The 22,558-nt window shown below is 53.6% G+C and overlaps 1 protein-coding gene across 1 annotated transcript in view; it reads left to right on the top strand.

Annotated features, from left to right (window-relative positions):
* Positions 1-22,211, top strand: part of PPM1F (protein phosphatase, Mg2+/Mn2+ dependent 1F) — a 30,479-nt gene extending 8,268 nt beyond the window's left edge. The window contains exons 2-8 of the mRNA XM_038763318.1: positions 735-958; positions 5,247-5,359; positions 13,529-13,725; positions 16,170-16,358; positions 19,831-19,974; positions 20,136-20,229; positions 21,811-22,211. Coding sequence (XP_038619246.1) covers positions 786-958; positions 5,247-5,359; positions 13,529-13,725; positions 16,170-16,358; positions 19,831-19,974; positions 20,136-20,229; positions 21,811-22,142 — 1,242 coding nt within the window. The 5' untranslated portion in view covers positions 735-785 and the 3' untranslated portion in view covers positions 22,143-22,211. The remainder of the gene's footprint in view (positions 1-734; positions 959-5,246; positions 5,360-13,528; positions 13,726-16,169; positions 16,359-19,830; positions 19,975-20,135; positions 20,230-21,810) is intronic.
* Positions 22,212-22,558: the final 347 nt, after the last annotated feature.

The raw sequence follows: 22,558 nt of genomic DNA, 5'->3' as shown, positions 1-22,558 counted from the left end.
CTCCTCCTTCTCGTCCTTCTCCCCCTCTATCTCCTCCTCCTCCTCCTCCTCCTTCTCATCCTCTTCCTCATCCTCCTCTTTCTTCTTCTTTCCTCCTCCTCATCCTTCCCCCTTCCTTCTCCTCCTCTCCTCCTCCTACTTCTCATCTCCTCCTCCTCCTTCTTCTCTTCTCCTCCTCCTCTTCCTCCCCCATTCTTCCTCGTCCTCCTCCTCATCCTCCTCCTCCTTCTTCTCTCCTCCTCCTCTTCCCCCATTCTTCCTCCTCCGTCCCCCTTCTTCTTCCTCCTCCTCCTCCTTCTTCTCTTCTCGTCCTCCTCTTCCTCCTCCTCCTCTCTTCCCCCATTCTTCCTCGTCCTCCTCCTCCTCCCTCTTCCTCATCCTCCTCCTTCTTCTTCTCCTCTTGCTCCTCCTCCTCTTAGACCTCCCTCCCTCCCGCAGCTGCCGCCGCCACCGGCTCCCTAGGGCCGGGTTTCCGCCCTCCCTCTTGCCTCCCGCCACCTGGGGCCAAACCCCGACCCGATTCCCTCGGTGGGGGCCTGCGCCTGTGCCCCGGGGCCGGGGGGCGCGCGGGGGGCCGGCCCGGGCCCCGGACCCCTCTGAGCCGTGGGCAGCAGCCAGGGGTGGAGAGGAGGAAGAGGAGGTGGAGCCGGCGGGGGCCTGGGGCTCTGCCCAGTAGATGGGCGGGCGGGCACGGGCCAGGCGCCATCCTCTCTGACACCCGCATCTGTTGGCAGGACAGAAGGCCCGCGCAGGCCCCGGGTGGGCTCGGAGTGACCAGCGGGGCCATGGCCCGGGGGCCGGAGGATGAACGGACCTTCCTGGAAGCCTTCCTGCGGGAGTTCCCCGCTCCGCCCGGCCCGGGGGGCCCCCTGCCCGGGAAGCTCCGGGATGCCCGCGTGGCCCCCGACGAGGTGGAGGGCGTCCTGGTGGAGCTGGCGCTGACCGTACTGGGCAGCAGGTAGGAGGGGCCGCGCGGTGGGGACGGGGGCACCAGGTGGGGGACGGCTGTGGTCCCCGGGGGGTGGGCCAGGAAGCAGCCAGCAGGAAAACCAAACTCAACGACCGGGCCGGACTTCTCCCGGCCCCGACCGCGTCTCTTCCCCACTGAGGACCGGTGACCGGCGTCTCCCCGGGGTCCCTGTCCGGCGGATTTTGTCCGTCCCCGAGATCCGACCAGTGCTTTGCACATAGTAAGCGCTTAATAAATGCCAATATTATTATTATCCGACGTCTGGCCTGCCGGGCCCCGTCGGCTCCGGGAGACGGGCGGCGGCGACTGGAGAGTGGGTTCCGTCCAAACGGAGGGACCCGCACACTGCTGCCTGCCCGGGCTTTGGCCTCCAAGGCGGGAGAGCGGGGATTTTGCAGATCCGAACCCCCCCGAGAAGGCAAGTGACTTAGCCAAGGTCACCCAGTCTGCCAGGGGCAGAGCCACGGTTACAGCCCGGTGGGTCTCGTGATTCCCCCTCCCCACTAGGCCTCCCTGCCTCAGACCGGGGTGGTTCATTCATTCATTCATTCAGTCGTTTATTGAGCGCTTACGGTGTGCAGAGCACTGTACTAAGCGCTTGGGAAGTACAGGTTGGCAACATAGACGGTCCCTACCCAACAGCGGACTCGCAGTCTAGAAGATTTATTCCGGTCTGCTGAGCAGGGCTGACAGAAGGGGAATTGGAGACACATCGGCACCAAGTGGGGGTTGGCATCTGGATTCTCTAATGGCGGGAACGCTCTCGGAGCTCAACAGAGCGCTCTGCCTGCCATAGGCATCCAGTACAGCGCCCTTTCAAGGCAGGCAGCCAGTACAGTCCAGCGCCCTGTGCGTGGAAGGTGTCCAGCGCAGCGCTCTGCGTAGCGCATTGCAAACGGGAGGAGCCCTAAGAGAAGAGAAGCAGCGTGGCTCAGTGGAAAGAACCCGGGCTTTGGAGTCAGAGGTCATGGGTTCGAATCCCAGCTCCGCCACTTGTCAGCTGGGTGACTTTGGGCAAGTCACTTCACTTCTCTGGGCCTCAGTTCCCTCATCTGGAAAATGGAGATTAAGACTGTGAGCCCCCCCCCTCGTGGGACAACCTGATCACCTTGTATGCACACAGTAAGCGCTCAATAAATACGAATGAATGAATGAATGAATGAATTCAGTCGTATTTATTAAGCGCTTACTGTGTGCAGAGCACCGTACTAAGCGCTTGGGAAGTCCAAGTTGGCAACATAGAGAGACGGTCCCTACCCAACAATCAATCATATTTATTGAGTGCTTACCGTGTGCAGAGCACCGTACTAAGCGCTTGGGAAGTCCAAGTTGGCAACATAGAGAGACGGTCCCTACCCAACAGTCAATCAATCAATCAGTCGTATTTATTGAGCACTTACTGTGTGCAGAGCACCGTACTAAGCGCTTGGGAAGTCCAAGTCGGCAACATCGAGAGACGGTCCCTACCCAACGGCGGGCTCACAGTCTAGAAGGGGGAGACAGAGAACAAAACAAAACATATTAACCAAATAAATATAATAATAATGGCATTTATTAAGTGCTTACTATGTGCAAAGCACTGTTCCAAGCGCTGGAGCACTGTTCTAAGCGCTGGAATATGCACGAATAAAATAAATAAATAAATAACCAGCGTGGCTCAGTGGAAAAGAGCCCGGGCTTTGGAGTCAGAGGTCATGGGTTCAAACCCCGGCTCCGCCACTTGTCAGCTGGGTGACTTTGGGCAAGTCACTTTGCTTCTCTGGGCCACAGAGACCTCATCTGTAAAATGGGGATGAAGACTGGGAGCCCCCCGTGGGACAACCTGATCACCTTGTAACCTCCCCAGCGCTTAGAGCAGTGCTTTGCACATAGTAAGCGCTTAATAAATGCCATCATTATTATTATTATTATTATTATTAGAACAGTACTTTGCACATAGTAAGCGCTTAATAAATGCTATTAAAAAAAAAAGTCCAGGCCCAGCCCCTCGCCCGCCGCCCAGCCCGCTGGGGGTCCGGCCTACAAGAGTCTCGGGGGGCCGGAGATCCCTGGGATGGCGGGGACGGGCCGACGGTTATCCGCGTGTCCGGGGCAGGGCCGGGGGTGGGGGCTTCCTGTTTCCGGACCCCAGACAATTCCCGGCCGTTCCCCGATTTCCTGTTTGGTGGCCGGTCCGGGGACTGACTCACCCCCGGCTGCCGCCAGGACGGCTGGCGGTTGTGGGGTCCGCGGTTGTGTCGGGGCGGCCGCTGGACCCCCAAGCTCCGCGGAGACGCCCCACAAAGTTGTGGAGCGTTACCAGTCTCCCATCACCGAGGCTCCGATCCCCAAGCACTCTTCTAATCGTCATCAATTGTATTTATTGAGCGCTTACTATGTGCAGAGCACTGTACGACTACTACTACTACTAATAATAATAATATCTAATAATAATCAATCAATCAATCAATCGTATTTATTGAGCGCTTACTATGTGCAGAGCACTGTACTAAGCGCTTGGGAAGTACAAATTGGCATCACATAATAAATAATAATAAATAATAATAATAAAGGCATTTATTAAGCGCTTACTACGTGCAAAGCCCCGTTCTAAGCGCTGGGGAGGTTACAAGGTGATCAGGTGGTCCCACGGCGGGGGCTCACAGTCTTCAACCCCATTTTCCAGATGAGGTCACCGAGGCCCAGAGCTTGTCCAAAGTCACCCAGCCGACAAGCGGCGGCGCCGGGATTTGAACCCACGACCTCTGACTCCAAAGCCCGGGCTCCTTCCGCCGAGCCACGCTGCTTCTCTAGCCATGCCGCGCCGGGTGATTCATTCAGTTGTATTTATTGAGCGCTTACTGGGTGCAGAGCACTGTACTAAGCGCTTGGGAAGGACAAGTTGGCGACATAGAGAGACGGTCCAGCCGGTCCGCGTGTGGCCCGGGTCCGTCTAGACTGTGAGCCCGCTGTGGGGAGGGATTGCCTCTATTTAATAATGACGGCATTTGTTAAGCACTTACTACGTGCAAAGCACTGTTCTCAGCGCTGGGGAGGTTACAAGGTGATCAGGTTGCCCCACGGGGGGCTCCCAGTCTTCATCCCCATTTTCCAGATGAGGTAACTGAGGCCCAGAGAAGTGACGTGACTTGCCCAAAGTCACACAGCTGACAATTGGCGGAGCTGGGGCTTGAACCCACGACCTCTGACTCCAAAGCCCGGGCTCTTTCCATTGAGCCATTCTGCCTTTCTGTTTGGTGCCGAATTGTACTTTCCAAGTGCTTAGCACAGTGTTCTGCACACAGTAAGCGCTCAATAAATTCGTCCAGTCGTATTTATTGAGCGCTTACTGTGTGCAGAGCACGGTACCGAGCGCTTGGGAGAGGACAGCGATAAACAGACACGTTCCCTGCCCGCAACGAGCTTATCGGTCTGGGCAGAGGGGCGGGTCGGCTGGCACGGTATCATTCATTCATTCATTCATTCCATCGTATTTATAATATAATAATAATAATAATGGCATTTATTAAGCGCTTACTAAGTGCAAAGCACTGTTCTAAGCACCAGGGAGGTTACAAGGTGATCAGGTTGTCCCACGGGGGGCTCACAGTCTTCATCCCCATTTTGCAGATGAGGGAACTGAGGCACAGAGAAGTGTAATTGCTGGGGGGGGTGTTACAAGGTGATCAGGTTGTCCCACGGGGGGCTCACAGTCTTCATCCCCATTTTACAGATGAGGGAACTGAGGCCCAGAGAAGTGAAGTGACTTGCCCAAAGTCAGCACTTACTGTGTGCAGAGCACTGGACTAAGCGCTTGGGAAGTCCAAGTTGGCGACATAGAGAGACGGGCCCTACCCAACAGCGGGCGTGGATCGTGCGCGCCTGGGAGCCCCGGGGAGCAGGCAGCGTGGCTCAGTGGAAAGAGCCCGGGCTTTGGAGTCAGAGGTCAAGGGTTCGAATCCCGACTCTACCACATGTCCGCCGCGTGACCTTGGGCAAGTCACTTAGTTTCTCTGAGCCTCAATTCCCTCATCTGTAAAATGGGGATGAAGACTGTGAGCCCCACGTGGGACCATTTGATCACCTTGTATCCCCCCCAGCGCTTAGAAGCGCTTACCAAATACCATTATTATTATTATTATTCGCCACGCCGGGGCCCTGGTGTCCCCTCCAGGGGGGCGGGCATCGGGGCGGGCTCCCACCCTCCGTCGGCCCAGCGTGCCCGGACGCTGCCGCTCGCGGCCTCCATTGCAGTGTACTGACGACCCCCCGCTCCCGTGTGCCGTCCCCACCGCAGGGACGCCCCGCCGCGCCTCGCCGCGTCGCTGACCCGGGCCGCCGTCGACCAGCTGACGCCGGCAGATCCGGCCGCCGAGGAGCCCCCCGAGCCGGACCCCGACGACCGCGTCCGTGAGTGGGCTCGCCTAGCGGGGCCGGGGCAGGGGGCTCCCTGCTTCGCTTCGTCCGTGGCGTCGGGTGGTCATCTGGCTCTCGCGGGAGCGCTTAGTCCGGTGCTCTGCACGCAGTAAGTGCTCAATAAATGCGATTGAATGAATGAATGAAGAAATCAATCAATCAATCGTATTGATTGAGCGCTTACTGTGTGCAGAGCACTGGACTAAGCGCTCGGGACGTCCAGGTTGGCAACATCTAGAGATGGTCCCTACCCAACAGCGGGCTCACAGTCTAGAAGGGGAGACAGACAACAAGACAAGTAGACAGGTGTCGGTACCGTCCTAATAAATAGAAGTATAGCTATATACACATCATTGATAAAATAAATTGAGTAATTCAGTCATTCAGTCGTATGGATTGAGCGCTTACTGTGTGCAGAGCACTGGACTAAGCGCTTGGGAAGCACAAGTTGGCAACACATAGAGATGGTCCCTACCCAACAGTGGGCTCACAGTCTAGAAGGGGGAGACAGACAACAGGACAAGTAGACAGGTGTCAATACCATCCTAATAAATAGAAGTATAGCTATATACACGTCATTGATAAAATAAATTGAGTAATTCAGTCATTCATTCAATTGTATTGATTGAGCGCTTACTGTGTGCAGAGCACTGGACTAAGCGCTTGGGAAGTCAAAGTTGGCAACATCTAGAGCCGGTCCCTACCCAACAGTGGGCTCACAGTCTAGAAGGGGAGACAGACAATAAGACAAGTAGATAGGTGTCAATACCATCATAATAAATAGAAGTATAGCATATACATGTCATTGATAAAATAAATTGAGTAATTCATTCATTCAATCGTATGGATTGAGCGCTTACTGTGTGCAGAGCACTGGACTAAGCGCTTGGGACGTCCAAGTTGGCAACATCTAGAGCCGGTCCCTACCCAACAGCGGGCTCACAGTCTAGAAGGGAGAGACAGACAACAAGACAAGTAGACAGGTGTCAATACCATCATAATAAATAGAAGTATAGCTATATACACACCATTGATAAAATAAATTGAGCAATTCAGTCATTCATTCAATCGTATGGATTGAGCGCTTACTGTGTGCAGAGCACTGGACTAAGCGCTTGGGAAGTCCAAGTTGGCACATATAGAGCCGGTCCCTACCCAACAGCGGGCTCACAGTCTAGAAGGGGAGACAGACAACAAGACAAGTAGACTGGTGTCAATACCATCCTAATAAATAGAAGTATAGCTATATACACACCATTGATAAAATAAATTGAGTAATTCAGTCATTCATTCAATCATATTGATTGAGCGCTTACTGTGTTCCAAGCACTGGACTAGGCATAATAAATAGAAGTATAGCTATGTACACATCGTTGATAAAATAGATTAATTCATTCGTTCATTCAGTCGTATTGAGCGCTTACTGTGTGCAGAGCACTGTACTAAGCATGATAAATAGAAGTATAGTTATATATACATCATTGATAAAATAAATTGAGTAATTCAGTCATTCATTCAATCGTATGGATTGAGCGCTTACTGTGTGCAGAGCACTGGACTAAGCGCTTGGGAAGTCCAAGCTGGCAACATATAGAGACGGTCCCTACCCAATAGTGGGCTCACAGTCTAGAAGTCCCATCCACGCAGACCCCTGCCTGGGCCCTGGCCTCGCCAGCGCCTGCGTCCCAGGCACCATTCGTTCCTTCATTCAATCGTATTTATTGAGCGCTTACTGTGTGTGCAGAGCACTGTACTAAGCGCTTGGGAAGTCCAAGTCGGCAACATCTAGAGACAGTCCCTACCCGACAGCGGGCTCACGGTCTAGAAGGGGGAGACAGACAACAAAACAAAACATGTGGACAGGTGTCAAGTCGTCAGAATAAATAGAAGTAAAGCTAGATGGACATCATTGACAAAATAGAATAGTAAACGTTTATTCATTCAATCGTATTTATTGAGCGCTTACTGTGTGCAGAGCACTGGACTAAGCGCTTGGGAAGTACAAGTCGGCAACATCTGGAGATGGTCCCTACCCGACAGCGGGCTTACGGTCTAGAAGGGGGAGACAGACAACAAAACAAAACATGTGGACGGGTGTCAAGTCTTCAGAATAAATAGAAGTAAAGCTAGAGGGACATCATTGACAAAATGAATAGAATAGTAAATATTCATTCATTCATTCAATCTTATTTATTGAGCACTTACCGTGTGCAGAACACTGTACTAAGCACTTGGGAAGTCCAAGTCGGCAACATCTAGAGACGGTCCCTACCCAACAGCGGGCTCACGGTCTAGAAGGGGGAGACAGACGGTGTAGAAGGGGGAGACAGACAACAAAACAAAACGTGGTCAAGTGTCAAGTCATCAGAATACATAGAAGTAAAGCTAGATGGACATCATTGACAAAATAAATAGAATAGTAAATATTCATTCATTCGATCGTATTTATTGAGCACTTACCGTGTGCCGAGCACTGGACTAAGCGCTTGGGAAGTCCAAGTCGGCAACATCTAGAGACGGTCCCGACCCGACAGCGGGCTCACGGTCTAGAAGGGGGAGACAGACAACAAAGCAAAACATGTGGACGGGTGTCAAGTCTTCAGAATAAATAGAAGTAAAGCTAGATGGACATCATTGACAAAATTAATAGAATAAATAGAATAGTAAATATTCATTCATTCAGTCAGTCTTATTTATTGAGCGCTTACCGTGTGCAGAGCACTGTACTAAGCACTTGGGAAGTCCAAGTGGGCAACATCTAGAGACGATCCCTACCCCACAGCGGGCTCACAGTCTAGAAGGGGGAGACAGGCAACAAAACAAAACATGTGGACGGGTGTCAAGTCGTCAGAATAAATAGAGGTAAAGCTAGATGGACATCATTGACAAAATAAATAGAATAGTAAATATGTGGCCCTGAGAGCTCCGGGTCCGGCCTGGGCCGTCGGCGCCAACTGCCATCCGGAGAGCGGAGCCAGCCACCCCCTGTTCTTTCATTCAGTCATATCTATTGAGCGCTTACTGTGTGCAGAGCACTGTACTAAGCGCTGGGAAAGAACATTACAACAGTAAAGAGAGGCAATCCCTGCCCACAACAGGTTTGCAGTCTGTTCGGCCACCCCTTCTGACCCCAAGCCCCCCCCGTGTCCATCAATCAGTCGTATTTATTGAGCGCATTCGGTGTGCAGAGCACTGGACTAAGCGCCGGGAAAGAACATTACAGCAGTAAAGAGAGGCAGTCCCTGCCCACAACGGGTTTACAGTCTGTTCGGCTACCCCTTCTGACACCAAGCCCCCCCCTTGTCCATTTATTTTACTTGTACGTGTTTGTTCTATTTATTTTATTCCATTAATATGTTTTGTTAACTTCTGCCCGCTGTAGTGTGTAAAACCTATTTTACAAGGTCTCCTTTACATTTTAATTACAGAAACTACAGCAAGAGGTCCAGGTCCAAACCTGCATTGTCTCACTCAACTGGGTGGTCAAATTGTGAAACTTCCACAGGAAGCAAAATTTAAATCCAGAATAAACTAAGGCTCCGTGGAAAGAGCCCGGGCTTTTGAGTCAGAGGTCATGGGTTCAAATCCCCACCCCGCCACTTGTCAGCTGTGTGACTTTGGGCAGGTCACTTCACTCCTCTGGGCCTCAGTTACCTCATCTGGAAAATGGGGATGAAGATTGTGAGCCCCACATGGGACAACCCGATCACCTTGTATCTTCCCCAGTGCTTAGAACAGTGCTTTGCACATAGTAGGCACTTAGCAAATATCAAAGTTACTAAGTGCTGGGAAAGTCCATTACAGCAGTAAAGAGAGGCAATCCCTGCCCACAGCAGGTTTACAGTCTGTTCAGCCACCCCTTCTGACCTCAAGTCCCCCCGTGTCCATCAATCAGTCGTATTTATTGAGCACATTCGGTGTGCAGAGCACTGGACTAAGCGCTGGGAAAGTCCATTACAGCAGTAAAGAGAGGCAATCCCTGCCCACAACGGGTTTACAGTCTGTTCGGCCACCCTTCCTGGCCCCAAGCCCCCCCCGTGTCCATCAATCAGTCATATTTATTGAGCGCATTCAGTATGCAGAGCACTGGACTAAGCGCCGGGAAAGAACATTACAGCAGTAAAGAGAGGCAATCCCTGCCCACAACGGGTTTATAGTCTGTTCGGCCACCCCTCCTGACCCCAAGCCCCCCCCTTGTCCATTTATTTCACTTGTACGTATTTGTTCTATTTATTTTATTCTGTTAATATGTTTTGTTCTCCGTCTCCCCCTTCTAGACTCTGAGCCCGCTGGTGGGTAGGGACCGTCTCTCTGTTGCCAACTTGGACTTCCCAAGCGCTTAGTACAGTGCTCTGCACACAGTAAGCGCTCAATAAATACGATTGAATGAGTGAATGAATCAATGTCGTATTTATTGAGCGCATTCGGTGTGCAGAGCACCGGACTAAGCGCTTGGGGAGAGTACCGTGTAACGGACGCGTGTTCCTTGCCCCAGACGGGCCCCCCAACCCTGGACATGCAGGCCGTGCGGGGCCGGGGGGAGGGTCCCGGGTGTTTACGGTGGTCCCCCACCCCCTCCGCGTTGGCCGGCGAGGGCACAATGCCACGTCCAGTGGGCACGCGGTGGGTGGAGGACACAACAGAGCCGCTGTCTCAGCCCGAGCCCGGCTCCTCCCTGTGCCGCCGCCGCAGGGGACGGCCTCAATGGCCTCCTTGTGCCCGCCGGGCACGGCCGGGCCGGGCACAGCTGCCCACTGGAAGCTGCGGGGGACAACAGCCGTTTCTGTGGCGGCCCACGAGCGGGCACAGAAACGGCCCAGTTGGGACCGGTGCGATGGACGTGCCGAGGCAGCGCGGGTGGCCGTTGTCGGACACCAGGCCCGCTCCTTGTCCCTCATTCATCCATTCAATCGGATTTAGTGAGCGCTTGCCGTGGGCAGAGCGCTGGACTGAGCGCTTGAGAATAATAATGATGGTATTTGTTAAGCGCTTACTATGTGCAAAGCACCGTTCTAAGCGCTGGGGGGGATACAAGGTGATCAGGTTGTCCCTCGGGGGGCTCACAGTCTTCATCCCCATTTGACAGATGAGGTCACTGGGACCCGGAGAATCGAAGTGACTTGTCCAAAGTCACACAGCTGACAATTGGTGGAGCTGGGATTTGAACCCGTGACCTCGGACTCCAAAGCCCAGGCTCTTTCCACTGAGCCACGCTGCTTCTCTACAGCTGCTGCTGCTGCTTCTGGACTGTGAGCCCGCTGTCGGGTAGGGACCGTCTCTAGATGTTGCCAACTTGGACTTCCCAAGCGCTTAGCCCAGTGCTCTGCACACAGTAAGCGCTCAATAAATACGATTGAATGAATGAATGAATGCTAGGTAGGGACCGCCTCTAGATGTTGCCAACTTGGACTTCCCAAGCGCTTAGCCCAGTGCTCTGCACACAGTAGGTGCTCAATAAATACGATTGAATGAATGAATGAATGAATGAATGAATGAATGAATGAAAGGTAGGGACCGCCTCTAGATGTTGCCAACTTGGACTTCCCAAGCGTTTAGTCCAGTGCTCTGCACACAGTAGGCGCTCAATAAATATGATTGAATGAATGAATGAATGTTAGGTAGGGACTGCCTCTAGATGTTGCCAACTTGTACTTCCCAAGTGCTTAGTCCAGTGCTCTGCACACAGTGGGTGCTCAGTAAATATGATTGAATGAATGAATGAATGTTAGGTAGGGACTGTCTGTATACGTTGCCAACTTGGACTTCCCAAGCGCTTAGTCCAGTGCTCTGCACACAGTAGGCCCTCAATAAATACCATTGAATGAATGAATGAATGTTAGGTAGGGACCGCCTCTAGATGTTGCCAACTTGGACTTCCCAAGCGCTTAGTCCAGTGCTCTGCACACAGTAGGCGCTCAATAAATATGAATGAATGTGAGGTATGGCCCGTCTCTAGATGTTGCCAACTTGGACTTCCCAAGCGCTTAGCCCAGTGCTCTGCACACAGTAGGCGCTCAATAAATATGATTAAATGAATGAATGAATGAACAAAATAAGTAGAATAGTAAATATGCACATGACATAGAGTAATAAATCTGTATAGCGCTCAATAAATACGATTGAATGAATGAATGAATGAACAAAATAAGTCGAATAGTAAATATGCACATGAAATAGAGTAATAAATCTGTATAAACATATATACAGGAGCTGTGGGGAGAGGAAGGAGGTGGGGCAGGGGGGGGAATGGGGACATGCTGTGAGGACAAAGGGGGCTCAGTCCCTCAGTGACCCAGCATGGACCATCCCGCATCCCGGACTGTACCCGCCCCATCTCCGACTGTCCCCCGGTGTCCCAGCGTAGATGCCCCCACCAAACCACAGTGGAGCCTCCTTGCATCATCATCATCATCATCATCAATCGTATTTATTAAGCGCTTACTATGTGCAGAGCACTGTACTAAGCGCTTGGAAAGTACAAATTGGTAACATATAGAGATGGTCCCTACCTAACAGTGGGCTCACAGTCTAAAAGGGGGAGACAGAGAACAAAACCAAACATACTAACAAAATAAAATAAATAGAATAGATATGTACAAGTAAAATAAATAGAGTAATAAATCTGTACAAACATATATACATATATACAGGTGCTGTGGGGAAGGGAAGGAGGTAAGGTGTGGGGGATGGAGAGGGGGACGAGGGGGAGAGGAAGGAAGGGGCTCAGTGTGGGAAGACCCCCTGGAGGAGGTGAGCTCTCAATAGGGCCTTGAAGGGAGGAAGAGAGCGAGCTTGGCGGATGGGCAGAGGGATTGGGGGCATTCCAGGCCCGGGGGAGGATGTGGGCCGGGGGTCGATGGCGGGACGGGCGAGAACGAGGTACGGTGAGGAGATTAGCGGCAGAGGAGCGGAGGGTGCGGGCTGGGCCGGAGAAGGAGAGAAGGGAGGTGAGGTAGGAGGGGGCGAGGGGATGGATGGACAGCCTGGAAGCCCAGGGTGAGGAGTTTCTGCCTGATGCGCAGATTGATTGGTAGCCACTGGAGGTTTTTGAGGAGGGGAGTAACATGCCCAGAGCGTTTCTGGACAAAGATAATCCGGGCAGCAGCATGAAGTATGGATTGAAGTGGAGAGAGACACGAGGATGGGAGATCAGAGAGAAGGCTGATGCAGTATCAGCCTTGCATCCCAGAGCGCCCAACACCGGGCCAACCCGGACGGACCCTATGGGGCATCGGGACCCCCCCGCCATAGAGGCCGTCCGGCGGTCCTGGGCGCAGTGATTGGGAGCATCGCCCCGAGGCGGGAATCCGGGCAGCCCCGTGACCCATCCCCTCCGTCTGCCTCATCCCGGCTCTGCCACGTGTCTGCTGTGTGACCTTGGGCGAGTCGCTTCACTTTTAGACTGTGAGCCCACTGTTGGGTAGGGACCGTCTCTCTATGTTGCCAACTTGGACTTCCCAAGCGCCTAGTCCAGTGCTCTGCACACAGTCAGCGCTCAATAAATACGAGTGATGACTTCTCTGAGCCTTAGTTACCTCATCCGTAAAATGGGGATTAAGACCGTGAGCCCCCCGTGGGACAACTTGATCACCTTGTATCCCCCCCAGTGCTTAGAACAGTGCTTGGCACATAGTAAGCGCTTAACAGATGCCATCATTATTATTATTATTGTTATTATCCCGTGTCCAGTGCTGGAGGCCGGACCGCTGCCAGCCCGCTTCCCGAGCAAGCTGTGGGACAACTTGATCACCTTGTATCCCCCCCAGCGCTTTAGAACAGTGCTTGGCACATAGTAAGCGCTTAACACATACCATCATTATTAGTATTATTATTATTATCCCGTGTCCAGTGCTGGAGGCCGGACCGCTGCGAGCCCGCTTCCTGAGCAAGCTGTGGGACAACTTGATCACCTTGTATCCCCCCCAGCGCTTTAGAACAGTGCTTGGCACATAGTAAGCGCTTAACACATACCATCATTATTAGTATTATTATTATTATCCCGTGTCCAGTGCTGGAGGCCGGACCGCTGCGAGCCCGCTTCCTGAGCAAGCTGTGGGACAACTTGATCACCTTGTATCCCCCCCAGCGCTTTAGAACAATGCTTGGCACATAGTAAGCGCTTAACAAATGCAGTCATTATTATTGTTATTATCCCGTGTCCAGTGCTGGAGGCCGGACCGCTGCAAGCCCGCTTCCTGAGCAAGCTGTGGGACGTGTGTCGCCAGTGGCGGGCCCCGGGGCCCCCGGCCGCCCCGGGCCGGCCCCTGCCCATCTCCGTCCACGCCATCCGCAACTCCCGCCGCAAGATGGAGGACCGGCACGTGGCCCTGCCCGCCTTCAACCAGCTCTTCGGCTTGGCGGTACGTGGCGGGGGCCCGGGGCTTCCCATTTGGGTGGACCCCTCCGGTGTCCGAGGGGCGGGGGGGGCGGCGTTCCGCGAGGAAGGAGCCTGGGATGCCGTGTCCTCACGGCCGCCGCCTCTCTTCTCCTGGGAGCGGGCGGGAAAAATCCGCCCCGTCTCCCCGGAGAGGACGGCCGCCGGGGTCCAAGCGGGGGCCCAACCAGCACGGCGGCGGAGCTGGGACACGCGGGGTGCCCCGGCCTCGGGGGGACCGGGGGACGGGACAATCCCGCCGGCGACCATCCATCCCAGAGGCCAAAGTGGGCCCGGGTGGGTGGGAGTGGCGGGATTCATTCATTCAATCATATTTATTGAGCGCTTACCGTGTGCAGAGCACTGGACTAAGCGCTTGGGAAGGACAAGTTGGCAACATCTAGAGACGGTCCCTACCCAACAACCCGGCTCCCCCGTGGGGCTCCCGTTCTTCATCCCCATTTTCCAGATGAGGGAACTGAGGCCCGGAGAAGTGAAGTGACTTGCCCAAAGTCACCCAGCTGGGGTTTGAACCCGTGACCTCTGAATCCCAAGCCTGCGCTCTTTCCACTGAGCCACGCTGCTTCTCCCAAAGCGGCGGGGCTCGGTGGGAAGAGCCGGGGCTTTGGAGTCAGAGGTCACGGGTTCAAATGCCGGCTCTGCCAATTGTCAGCTGGGTGGCTTGGGGCAAGTCACTTCACTTCTCTGGGCCTCAGTGACCTCATCTGGAAAATGGGGGTGAATAATAATAATGGCATTTATTAACCAATCAATCAATCAATCATATTTATTGAGTGCTTACTGTGTGCAGAGCACTGTACTAAGCGCTTGGGAAGTACAAGTTGGCAACATATAGAGACGGTCCCTACCCAACAGTGGGCGTTAAGCGCTTACTATGTGCAAAGCACCGTTCTAAGCGCTGGGGAGGTTACAAGGTGATCAGGTTGTCCCAAGGGGCTCACAGTCTTAATCACCATTTTACAGATGAGGGAACTGAGGCCCAGAGAATCAATCAATCGATCAGTCAATCGTATTTATTGAGTGCTTATTGTGTGCAGAGCACTGGACTAAGCTCTTGGGAAGTCCACATTGGCAACATATAGAGACAGTCCCTACCCAACAGTGGGCGTTAAGCGCTTACTCTGTGCAAAGCACCGTTCTAAGCGCTGGGGAGGTTACAAGGTGATCAGGTTGTCCCAAGGGGCTCACAGTCTTAATCCCCATTTTACAGATGAGGGAACTGAGGCCCAGAGAATCAATCAATCAATCGTATATATTGAGCGCTTACTGTGTGCAGAGCACTGTACTAAGTGCTTGGGAAGTCCAAGTTGGCAACATATAGAGACAGTCCCTACCCAACAGTGGGCTCACAGTCTAAAAGAAGTGAAGTGACTTGCCGAAAGTCACCCAGCTGACAAGTGGCGGAGCCGGGATTTGAACCCCTGCCCTCCGACTCCAAAGCCCGGGCTCTTTCCACTGAGCCACGCCGCTTCTCCATTGCGAGCCCCACGAGGGACCACCTGATCACCTTGTAACCTTCCCAGCGCTTAGAACGGTGCTGTGCCCATAGTAAGCGCTTAATAAACGCCATTATTATTATTACTATGTGGGGAACTCCCCCGCTCTCTCTCAGCCGCTGCGCCCCAGAGAGAGAAGATGCACAGACACGTGCCCCCCGACGCTAACGTACACACCCCCACGAGGGTCACTTGGAGAGGAGAAGGGGTGTGGGGGGATTCTTACCCTGCCTTTCCGTCTCGCCTCCTCCACAAGCAGCCTCTCCTCCGTGCCTCAGTTTCCCACGTTTCAAGCCCCATCTCTGGGATGCTGCCCCCGGCCGGGAGGGTCTGCCCAGAGGTGGGGGAGAGGGGTGGGAGGCCCTCACCTTCCGAGTGTCCCCACGGCCCCCCGTGCTGCCATTGGGGGGTCGCCCGGGGGACCCCAGGGCTGAAGCCCCGTGGCACTGCGGTGCCGGGGGAACTGCCGACCGTCTTCCCAACTTGAACTCGTCTCCCCCTTTTAGACTGTGAGCCCACTGTCGGGTAGGGACCGTCTCTATATGTTGCCAATTTGTACTTCCCAAGCGCTTAGTCCAGTGCTCTGCACACAGTAAGCGCTCAATAAATACGATTGATGATGATGATGACTTCCCAAGCGCTTAGTCCAGTGCTCTGCACACAGTAAGCGCTCAATAAATACGATTGATTGATCGATCCCCCACCCTCCCAACTTTTCCCATCCCTCGTACCTCAACTCGTACTTCCCAAGCGCTTAGTCCAGTGCTCTGCACATAGTAAGCGCTCAATAAATACGATTGATGATGACTTCCCAAGCGCTTGGTACAGTGCTCTGCACACAGTAAGCGCTCAATAAATACGATTGATTGATTGATTGATCCCCCACCCTCCCGACTTTTCCCACCCCACGCAGGACGAGCCGGAGCGCGCTTACTTGGCCGTGTTCGACGGGCACGGGGGCGCGGACGCCGCCGACTTTGCCGCCGCCCAGCTGCACGTCCACCTTGCCAGGCACCCGGATTTGGGCACCGACCCGGCCGGGGCCCTGCGGGCCGCCTTCCGCCTCACCGACGACATGTTCCTCCGGAAAGCCAAGCGGGAGGTGAGGACCCCCCGGCCACGGACGGGAGCGCGGGCCTGATCCGGTGTCTGAAATTTCCCGCGGCATTCCAACTTCAGCCGACCCTCCAGGTTTTGATAATTCATTTAATGATGGCATTTATTAAGCGCTTACTAGGTGCAAAGCACTGTTCTCAGCGCTGGGGTAGATACAAGGTAATCAAGTTGTCCCACGGGGGGCTCACAGACTTCATCCCCGTTTTCCAGGTGAGGGAACTGAGGCCCAGAGAAGTGAGGCGGCTTGCCCAAAGTCCCCCAGCTGACAAGTGGCGGAGCCGGGATTCGAACCCATGACCTCCGACTCCAAAGCCCGGGCTCTTTCCACTGAGCCACGCTGCTTCTGGTTTTGCGGGCCGGATCCCGACTTGGAAGTTTGAGTTAGATGGCTGATCGTCCTTGTCCGTGAGCAGAAAACATCTTTCCTCCAACTATTGGACTCCCCCAAGCCCTTAATACAGCTCTTTGCCCTGGTTTTATATTGTACTTAGAAGGATTTTTTTTTTAAATGGCATCTGTTAGGCGCTTACTATGTGCCAGGCAGCGTATCAATCAATCAATCAATCGTATTTATTGAGCGCTTACTGTGTGCAGAGCACTGGACTAAGCGCTTGGGAAGTCCAAGTCGGCAACACAGAGAGATGGTCCCTACCCAACAGCGGGCTCACAGTCTAGAAGGGGGAGACAGAGAACAAAACCAAACATATTAACAAAATAAAATAAATCATCATCATCATCATCAATCGTATTTATTGAGCGCTTACTATGTGCAGAGCACTGTACTAAGCGCTTGGGAAGTACAAATTGGCAACATATTAGAATAATATGTTTAATAATAATATTAAAATAAATAGATATGTACAAGCAAGATCAATAAATAGAGTAATAAATATGTACAATTTATTACATTTAATGTACATTTACATTTAATTACATTACATTACATTTAATGTACAATTAACTGATTCCCGACTTGGCAGTTTGAGGTAGATGGCTGATCCTCCTTGTCCGTGAGCAGAAAACATCTTTCCTCCAAGCCCTTGATACACCTCTTTGCCCTGGTTTTCTACTGTACTTAGAAGGATTTTTTTTTTAAATGGCATCTGTTAGGCGCTTACTGTGTGCCAGGCAGCGTATCAATCAATCAATCAATCGTATTTATTGAGCGCTTACTGTGTGCAGAGCACTGGACTAAGCGCTTGGGAAGTACAAGTCGGCAACACATAGAGACGGTCCCTACCCAACAGCGGGCTCACAGTCTAGAAGGGGGAGACAGAGAACAAAACCAAACGTACTAACAAAATAAAATAAATAGAATAGATATGGACAAGTAAAATAAATAGATAAATAAATGGAGTAATAAATATGTACAATTTATTACATTTAATGTACATTTACATTTAATTACATTACATTATATTTAATGTACAATTAACTGATTCCTGACTTGGCAGTTTGAGTTAGATGGCTGATCGTCCTTGTCCGTGAGCAGAAAACATCTTTCCTCCAACTATTGGACTCCCCCAAGCCCTTAATACAGCTCTTTGCCCTGGTTTTATACTGTACTTAGAAGGATTTTTCTTTTAAATGGCATCTGTTAGGCGCTTACTATGTGCCAGGCAGCATATGAAGGGATGGGATAGATATTGCGAGCCCATTGTTGGGTAGAGACCGTCTCTAAATGTTGCCAACTTGTACTTCCCAAGCGCTTAGTACAGTGCCGTGCCCACAGTAAGCGCTCAATAAATACGATTCAATAAATAAATTCAATTTCAAATTCAATAAATACATTCAATAAATACGAATTATTGAATGAATGAATGAATGAGGTGAGCCCGCTGTTGAGTAGGGACAGTCTCTATATGTTGCCAACTTGTACTTCCCAAGTGCTTAGCACAGTGCTCTGCACACAGTAAGCGCTCAGTAAATAGGATTGAATGAATGAATGAATACAACAATCCCGACTCTGCCAGCGCTTTAGCGAATCCAGACTCTTTAGCACTTACTAAATGCCATCATCGTTCTTATTATTATGAGTAAGCTGTGTGACTTTGGGCAAGTCACTTTCTCTGTGCCTCAGTTACCTCATCTGGAAAATGGGGATTAAGACTGTGAGCCCCCCGTGGGACAACCCGATCACCCTGTAACCTCCCCAGCGCTTCGAACAGTGCTTGGCACATAGTAAGTGCTTAATAAATGCCGTTGTTATTATTATTATTATCATTATTATTATACCAGGTTGAACACAGTCCCTGTCCCACGTGAGGCTCCCATTCTTAATCCCCATTTTACAGATGAGGGAACAGAGGCACAGAGAAGTGAAGTGACTTGCCCAAGGTCACGCAGCAGACAAGGGGCGGACCCGGGTCCAATGCCCAGGCCCGTGCTCCACCCATTAGGCCGTGCTGCCTTCTGCTTATATCGCACTCTTCTGAATGTTTAGTACAGTTAGAGAAGCAGCGTGGCTCAGTGGAGAGAGCCCGGGCTTTGGAGTCAGAGGTCATGGGTTCAAATCCCGGCTCCGCCACATGTCAGCTGTGTGACTTGGGGCAAGTCACTTAACTTCTCTGGGCCTCAGTTACCTCATCTGTAAAATGGGGATTAAGACTGTGAACCCCCCTTGGGACAACCTGGTCACCTTGTAACCTCCCCAGCGCTTAGAACAGTGCTTTGCACATAGTAAGCGCTTAATAAATGCTATCATTATCATTGCTGTGCACACAGTAAGTGCTCGAGCATAATAATAAGGATGGTATTAAGCTGTCGAAGCAGCGTGGCTCAGTGGAAAGAGCCCGGGCTTTGGAGTCAGAGGTCCTGGGTTCGAATGCTGACTCCGCCAATTGCCAGCTGGGTGACTTTGGGCCAGTCACTTGACTTTTCTGGGCTCGTCTGGAAAATGGGGATGAAGACTGTGAGCCCCCCATGGGACAACTTGATCGCCTTGTCACCTCCCCAGCGCTTAGGACGGGGCTTTGCACGTAGTAAGCGCTTACTAGATGCCATCATCATTGTTATCATTATGAGGAAAACTGAGGCCCACGGGCGTTTTGGGAGGGAGGGTGAGGGGGTCCTTATTCATTCATTCATTCGTGTTTATTGAGCGCTTACTGTGTGCAGAGCACTGTACTAAGCGCTTGGGAAGTCCAATTTGGCAACATCTGGAGACGGTCCCTACCCACCAGTGGGCTCACAGTCTAGAAGGGGGAGACAGGCAACGAAACAAAACGTATTAATAAAATAAATAGAATAAATGTGTACAAATAGAGTAATAAAAAGTACAAACATATATACAGGTGCTGTGGGGAGGGGAAGGAGGTAAGGCGGGGAGGATGGGGAGGAGGGGGCTCAGTCTGGGAAGGCCTCCTGGAGGAGGTGAGCTCTCAGTAAGGCTTTGAAGGGAATATTATTATTGGGTCGTCCGGGTGACCCGGTCCTTACGCCCCGTCCTGTGCCCACAGGGCCTGCGGAGCGGCAGCACGGGGGTCTGTGCCCTGTTGGCGGGCCCCGCGGTCCACGTGGCTTGGCTGGGCGACTCGCAGGTGGTCCTCGTGCGGCGCGGGGAGGCCCTGACGCTCATGGAGCCGCACAGGCCGGAGAGGCAGGTGGGTCCGCCCGCCCCACCTGGGACCCCCGGGTGGGCCAGGCGGCCGGGGCGAGGGGGGTCTGGGGCGGGGGTGGGACCCCCGGGGTGGGGGAGGAGGACCGGAAACCGAACCCAAGTCCCGCTGGTCGCCGCCGGGCCTGGTCGGGCTCTTCCTCCCAGGACGAGAAGGAGCGCGTCGAGGCCCTCGGGGGCTTCGTGTCGTACGTGGACTGCTGGAGGGTCAACGGGACGCTGGCCGTGTCCAGGGCCATCGGTAAGGCCGTCAGCATCATCAGTCGCGTTTATTGAGCGCTTACTGCGTGCAGAGCACTGGACTAAGCGCTTGGGAAGTCCAAGTTGGCAACATAGAGAGACAGTCCCGACCCAGCAGTGGGCTCACAGTCGAAAAGGGCGGTGGGCTTGGGTGGCCCATCTCCCGTCCCTCGGCCCAAGATCCCGTCCGTGGCTAGGGCAGCCGGATGCCGGGAGCAGCCACGTGCTGGCCGCCTTGCTGGACGCCCACCCCCGTCTTTAGAGAGGGACCGGCTCTCCCCCAGTGAGCCCACCCTCCGATTCTGCCCCTCCGTCCCTGACCGTCCCCAATTCATTCAGTCCCATTTATTGGGCGCTTACTGCGCGCAGAGCACTGGACTAAGCGCTTGGGAAGTCCAAGTGGGCAACATCTAGAGACGGTCCCTACCCAGCAGCGGGCTCCCAGTCTAGAAGGGGGAGATGGGCAACGAAACAAAACGTGGAGACAGGACCCAGCACGGACCCCTCATCATCAACATCATCATCAATCGTATTTATTGAGCGCTTACTGTGTGCAGAGCACTGGACTAAGCGCTTGGGAAGTCCAAGTGGGCAACATCTAGAGACGGTCCCTACCCAACAGTGGGCTCACAGTCTAGAAGGGGGAGACGGGCAACAAAACCAAACACGGAGACAGGACCCAGCACGGACCCCTCATCATCATCATCATCATCAATCATATTTATTGAGCGCTTACTGTGTGCAGAGCACTGGACTAAGCGCTTGGGAAGTCCAAGTGGGCAACATCTAGAGACGGTCCCTACCCAACAGCGGGCTTGCAGTCTAGAAGGGGGAGACGGGCAACGAAACCAAACACGGAGACAGAACCCAGCACGGACCCCTCATCATCATCATCATCATCAATCGTATTTATTGAGCGCTTACTGTGTGCAGAGCACTGGACTAAGCGCTCGGGAAGTCCAAGTGGGCAACATCTAGAGACGGTCCCTACCCAACAGTGGGCTCACAGTCTAGAAGGGGGAGACGGGCAACAAAACCAAACACGGAGACAGGACCCAGCACGGACCCCTCATCATCATCATCATCATCATCAATCGTATTTATTGAGCGCTTACTGTGTGCAGAGCACTGTACCAAGCGCTCGGGAAGTCCAAGTCGGCAACGTCTAGAGACGGCCCCTACCCAACAGCGGGCTCACAGTCTAGAAGGGGGGGACAGCGCGATCACCTTGCAACCTCCCCAGCGCTTCGAGCAGGGCTTTGCACGTCGTAAGCGCTTAACAAACACCATTGTTATGATTAGTAACAATTCTAGACCGTGAGCCCACTGTTGGGTAGGGACTGTCTCTATAGGTTGCCAATTTGTACTTCCCAAGCGCTCTGTACAGTGCTCCGCACATAGTAAGCGCTCAATAAATACGATTGATGATGATGATTAGTATAAAGGGACAGGACAAGCGCACAATAGAACGAAAACAGAATTCACTAGAGGACTGTAAAAGAGCCTCCCCCACGGTCCCGTCCTTCGCTCAGTTTCCCCCCCCCCCGGGGGGCCGGCGGTGACCGGGCTGTCCCCGCCACAGGGGACGCGTCCCAGAAGCCGTACGTGTCCGGCGAGGCGGACAGCGCGACGCGGGAGCTGAGCGGCTCCGAGGACTACCTCCTCCTGGCCTGCGACGGCTTCTTCGACGCCGTCGAGCCCCAAGAGGCCGCCGAGCTGGTCCGCCGGCACCTGGCCACGAGCGGAGGCGCGGAGGCCGGCGTGGCCGAGGGCCTGGTGGCCGCCGCCCGGGAGGGCGGCTCCGGCGACAACATCACGGTGCTGGTGGCGTTCCTCCGCGACCCCCGCGACCTCCTGGCCGGCGGGGAGCCGGGGGAGGCGCCGGTGGTGTTCCCCGGCCCGAGCCCTCCATGAGGGCCGCCGCGGGCCCGGGGTCATCGAGGCGGGTGGTGGGGGGAGAGGGGGTCACGACCCGCGGTCGGCGCGGGGCGACTCACGAATAAGCTAACGGCAGCGCCGCCTGCCATCCCTGACATTTCAAAGGCCGGTCGCTTAACGTCTCCTTGACCCTGGCCCTGCCACTCAACTTCTGCGCCTCGGTCTTCTCGCCTGTAAAACGGGGACGAGCCGAGGGCGGCCGGCCGCCCCGCGAATAACCTAACGGCCGTTTGGCCTGCCGTCTCGGAGCTTTCGAAGGCGGGCCGCTTCACTTCCCCGCGACTCTGGCCCTGCCGCTCGACTTCCGTGCCTCGGTTTTCTCGCCTGTAAAACGGGGAGAAAACACCCGTCCTCGCTCTTTGACAGCAGTACCGGTGATGGTGTCTACTGGG

This window comes from Tachyglossus aculeatus, chromosome 21 (assembly GCF_015852505.1).
Source record: "Tachyglossus aculeatus isolate mTacAcu1 chromosome 21, mTacAcu1.pri, whole genome shotgun sequence".
Taxonomy (NCBI): Eukaryota; Metazoa; Chordata; class Mammalia; order Monotremata; family Tachyglossidae; genus Tachyglossus; species Tachyglossus aculeatus.
The sequence above is the reverse complement of the archived record's forward strand: the minus strand, read 5'-3'. Positions and strand labels throughout refer to the sequence as shown.